The following is a 5,082-nucleotide window of genomic DNA, read 5'->3' as shown; positions in this document are numbered from 1 at the left end:
TTTTTTGAGCTCTAATCCTGTTTCTCACAAGCGGGCCAAACATGTTGAACTAGATTATCATTTCCTTCGAGAACTTGTTATCGTTGGCAAACTTCACACACAATATTTACTCTCTCATCTTCAAGTTGCTGACATCTTTACAAAGAATATTTCTCGACCTCTCTTTGAATTTTTCAGATCCAAGCTTTACATTCGTTTAAATCCGACGCTCAGCTTGCAGGGGGTGTCAAGGATAGTTGACCGTTCATTATAAGACAAATATCTTTGTTTTTTTACAATGCAAATAGGAGCGGTATTATTATGTCACTGGCGCCAGATTGAAATGTCATTGAATGTATCCATTTTTATTCTAATGAGCGGTATTATTATGTCACTGGCGCCAGATTGAAATGTCATTGAATGTATCCATTTTTATTCTAATAGAATGAAATTTGATTAGATATTAAAAATAAGATAAGTAAATGGAGAATAGAAAAAAAAAATGAAGGGCACAAAGGATTCTAGAAGTCTTTGATACCAGAAAAATTCCTTTTCTTGTTCTTGTGTCGAAATAATCAAATAATTAATAATTCTTGATCCCGTTCGTCAAAGATCCCTATTTTTGGTTTCAATTTTTTGCCGGTTTATCAGAACCGTTTTTTGATTTATTACATAAGTAGTGAATAAATTCAATGAATTTATAAATTCTATTTTATATTAAAATAACTAGAGAAAATTCTATTAGTATATTTTACTATATTAAAGGGTTTGTGATATCTGATCGATAAAAATTTATTATTGTTATATTGGGATTGTGTCATCGAGAAAGAGGGAATCGAGTGATTCTCTCTTTCTTTTTTTTTCCGCTTTGAAAGTATCGACCGATACTATCGCGAAAGAGATATTTGCCTTAGTTACCATATTTGCCCTTTTATTAAAGACAAATATATTGTATTCATTTATTATTCTTTCTTTTTATAGCTATTTCCATATTATTTGTAATTTATCATATTTCTATATTTTATAAAGGATTATAAATAAGAGAACTCTCACCACCATAATTCAGCAAACATTCACACTTCTCCTTCATTGAGTAACATCAGATTCTGACCACATTTTTACGTTGAAGTTTTATAATAATTTTGTTTAGTTCTTTTTACGTCATTGACCTGGTTTTGTGTTGAAAGTTGTTTTACTACTGTTTCTTCATCTGTCACAATACATAAATGTTTATTGAATTCATTTTGAGCACAATAAATAAAAACATCGTCATATATCGTTCTAATACAAAAGGTATAACATAATTCAAAATCGCCCCCAATAGTATTAGAGTTTATTTTGCGAAGATGGAAAAGAATAACAAAATGCTTAAAGCATTAGCCAAAGCATGACTTGTAACAATGGCAACGAATCCAAAGCACAAAAGATTCCCTCATTACTCACTTTACATTCCATTTCCAATTCCAACAACCAATTTCTAAATCAATAATTATTGCACCCATCTAATTTCAATTCCTTTTTTCTTTCTTCCAAAATAAAATGGCCTTTTCCCTTCATTCGATCTTCTGCTATCCTGTTCTTCCTTTTTTCTTTCTTCCAAAATAAAATGGCCTTTTCCCTTCATTCGATCTTCTGCTATCCTGTTCAAATTGTTTGGCTGGATTAAGCAGTGGAAATGTTGATCTATTGAGCGAAATGGGATCAAAGGTACAATTTTATAGGGTGTTTCATATGATGGCGCCTTTTTAAAGCAAATCCGGAAGAAAAAAGAGACCCAAAAGCGAAATGGGTTTGTTGAACTGATTCTCGCACCACCCAACCATTGATCGCCACACAGAGACCCAAAAGCGAAATGGGTTTGTTGAACTGATTCTCGCACCACCCAACCATTGATCGCCACACCATAACCCACACATTTCGCTTCTTCCGCTTTGTTTTTTTCCTTCTTTTCCAAAAGAAAGTCATAATTTCTGTCGGTCGTCTTCTCAGTGAGTCAGCGACTGTGGTGGGTACTCCAGATTTGTTCCGATTGGCGGTTCGATGAAGAAGTAGAGACCCAGAAAACAGAGAGAGCAGGCGAAGGAAGCAAATGGGTTTGATCAGTAATCGAGTGGAGAGAAGCCAAATCAAACCAGGCGATCATATTTACACTTATAGAGCTGTTTTCGCCTATTCCCATCATGGTATTTCTCTATATACCAGGCGATCATATTTACACTTATAGAGCTGTTTTCGCCTATTCCCATCATGGTATTTCTCTATATTTCTTCCCCCCATTTTGAATTTTGAGATTCTATGCGATGAACACGATCTGAAATTTCACTTATCCCCTTATTTCTGTTTCTGGGTTTCTCTTTTTTCTGGCTGATTCTTCTATTTCTGGGAGTAAATCGCATGAACTGCTGTTCATTGTTCAGCATTATTGTTCTTGCTACTATATTGCTAATGTATATTGTCTGAGCTTCGTTTCACTTCAAGTGCATTTCTCTATAAATTGTGTGTTTCATCCTAATGCTGATAGAAATCATATTCTAAGTCCGATCCAAGCATAGCTAAACTCGTTAAAGCATACACTACTACATATTTTCCTGGTTGGACTTTTCCCTCAACATTTTTAAAATGGTCGGCGAGGGAGAAGTTTCTACACCCTTATAAACAATGCTTCATTTTCCTCTCCAACTAACGTGACGTGTCGGTGGTTCGAATTCCTACACTCCGCAGGTTTTTGTTTGATTTTGCTTTCTTTTGGCTGGATATCGATTGCCTTAGCAGGTCCTTGCAATTTTCAGCTCGTTAAGACCTGTATGCATAGGATTTTTCATTTGAAACTTTATCTATAAGATTGACAGTTTAGAACAAAACTTTATGTATAAGATTTTACATTCTAAACTAAGCACGACCATGAATCCACTGGTTTCTCCATGTAGGCATTTTTGTCGGGGGAAGCAAGGTTGTGCATTTTAGACCACAAAGAACCTTACATTCAAACACTGACACACCTCCTGATTTCTATGGTTCAAGTTCAAGCAATCCATCATCCTGTCCGGTTTTCCCTGACTGTGGATTCAAACAGCTGAACAGCGGGGTAGTCCTTTCATGTCTGGACTGCTTCCTAAGAAATGGATCCCTTTACTGCTTTGATTATGGGGTCACCCCATCAGTTTTCCTTTCCAGGGTTAGGGGTGGCACTTGCACCACTGCTACATCCGACTCGTTCGATGTCGTTATTCACCGAGCAATGTATCTTCTTCAAAACGGATTCGGAAACTACAATGTTTTCCAAAACAACTGTGAGGATTTTGCTTTATATTGCAAAACAGGCCTTCTGATTGTAGACAGGCTTGGAGTTGGAAGAAGTGGTCAAGCTACTTCTGTTATTGGTGCTCCCTTGGCTGCCATTCTTTCCTCTCCTTTGAAGCTGCTTATGCCAAGTCCTGTTGGCATTTGGTGCTCCCTTGGCTGCCATTCTTTCCTCTCCTTTGAAGCTGCTTATGCCAAGTCCTGTTGGCATGGCTGTGATGACTGCTGGAATGTACACCATGAGTCGATATGCCACCGACATTGGCGTTCGAACTGATGTGATTAAGGTGGCTGTCGAGGACTTGCCTCTTTTTCTCGAGTCAATGGGCAGCGAAGAAGAAGATGACGACGAAGATGAAGACGAAGACGACGAAGAACAAGAACAAGAACAAACTTCCACCAAGAAAAATGAAGATTCGAAATTGCTTGTGGCCAGGTGATTTCAATCCTTTTCGTGTTCCAGGGAGCTGCTTCATATAGATTTGATCCTCGACTCGAAATTGCTCGGTCTTCTCCTTTTCGTGTTCCAGGGAGCTGCTTCATATAGATTTGATCCTCGACTCGAAATTGCTCGGTCTTCTTTCCTTCTTATAGGTATGTTATTTGGTTGCACACTGTTACTTTAACCTGAATGAACTAGCCTGATCATGAATATTAAGTAGTCAGCTATATCACTGTCAGGATGTTACAGACTCACAACCAATATATGTCTGTCTCCATTAGACTTGGATGGTTTATTTTTTGTTCTTTTGATAAAATGTTTGTTAGAATGTGATTCTATCTTATTATAAGAAATAAAAAAGCTAAGCTAATGAGTTTCCTAGACTTGGTATGGTATTGATGAGGACGCTATGTGTCACGGTCATACTTGTCCAAGACGTGTTGTCTATGGCCGCATGTTGGATGTCCCGGTCATGCTTTCCAGGACGTGTTGTACTTGGCCGCATGCCCATTCTAAACCATTTTTACATGCTTTCATCTTAGATAGTTTTTTACCATTTCTTGTTGTGTCAATACGAGGGTGTATGACATTCATCAAAATCATGTATACACGCACCAAGGGTAAAATGCCTCAAAATATACGGTAAGAGATGTGACTAGTCGTAAATTCTTCATATTCTTGAGTTATATGTTATTTAAGCTGTGGTGTTTCTTTCTTTGCTTATAGTCATGTAATGTTGTTTTCTTCAATTCTTTCAAATTGTTTTCCAGTGTATTTTTCCGCTCACGTTTTTTAAAACATTTCTCGCAAACGTGACCCGAGACTCAAACATACGCTGATGTTGTTTGCGAAGTCCAAATTTCTCACGGTTCACTTATTTGCTGGATTAGAACAAGTGACGCACAATCGTTGTCCCAATACTGTAAGAGTGCGATTGTGGCACTATACACATCTGATCACACTTCATATGTCGTACAACATCTTTGTTCAAGGAATTCGAAAAACTTAGAGCTGATAACTTCCACTCTTCAACTGTGCTTGCTTCAGAAGCAATCACCGTTCATGGGTTAATTCCGTTGAACACATGAGGATTACAATATACTAAAATGACTCTTGTTTGGTTATAGTTCGAAGATCCGATTGGTTCTATACTGAATCCTCAAACCCATTCTGTACTCTTTTTTCTGTGAATATGGCAGCTCAAACACAGAAAGCTAATCTGGGAGACGGAACATGAACCATAAATGGCTAAAAATTCTTAATGTATTGAACCCAAAGTTAGAATGTTGAGCCATTATTCTTTTATGAATGGAACAAAAAACATGTCTTTTGGACAATCCTACGTTGCCTTAGACAATAAA

At 37.1% G+C, this 5,082-nt stretch overlaps 1 protein-coding gene across 3 annotated transcripts; it reads left to right on the top strand.

Moving 5' to 3' along the window:
• Positions 1–1,802: 1,802 nt before the first annotated feature.
• Positions 1,803–4,104, top strand: LOC111475122. 3 transcript variants are annotated; one of them, XM_023119807.1, is made up of 4 exons: positions 1,803–2,114; positions 2,182–2,229; positions 2,907–3,410; positions 3,478–4,104. In XM_023119807.1, the coding sequence occupies exons 1-4, from the start codon at positions 2,069–2,071 to the stop codon at positions 3,717–3,719; spliced, it is 840 nt and encodes a 279-aa protein (XP_022975575.1). In that variant the 5' UTR covers positions 1,803–2,068; the 3' UTR covers positions 3,720–4,104. The 3 variants fall into 3 exon arrangements, with proteins under 3 accessions (XP_022975575.1, XP_022975574.1, XP_022975573.1); XM_023119806.1 differs by lacking the exon at positions 2,182–2,229 and having other exon boundaries at positions 1,803–2,162; positions 2,907–3,359; positions 3,427–4,104; XM_023119805.1 differs by lacking the exon at positions 2,182–2,229 and having other exon boundaries at positions 1,803–2,162.
• Positions 4,105–5,082: the final 978 nt, after the last annotated feature.

This window comes from Cucurbita maxima, unplaced genomic scaffold (assembly GCF_002738345.1).
Source record: "Cucurbita maxima cultivar Rimu unplaced genomic scaffold, Cmax_1.0 Cma_Scf00997, whole genome shotgun sequence".
Taxonomy (NCBI): Eukaryota; Viridiplantae; Streptophyta; class Magnoliopsida; order Cucurbitales; family Cucurbitaceae; genus Cucurbita; species Cucurbita maxima.
Note: the sequence above shows the minus strand (reverse complement) of the source record. Positions and strands in the feature narration are given on the sequence as shown.

What these genes read in the sequence shown, in the direction of transcription:
- LOC111475122 (XM_023119807.1), top strand. Translation starts at nt 2,069, where the DNA reads ATGGGTTTGATCAGTAATCGAGTGGAGAGAAGCCAAATCAAACCAG. An exon ending in GAGAAGCCAAATCAAACCAG is followed by an intron (nt 2,115 to 2,181) that starts GCGATCATATTT and finishes TCTATATACCAG; the next exon opens with GCGATCATATTTACACTTAT. An exon ending in TTTCGCCTATTCCCATCATG is followed by an intron (nt 2,230 to 2,906) that starts GTATTTCTCTAT and finishes TTCTCCATGTAG; the next exon opens with GCATTTTTGTCGGGGGAAGC.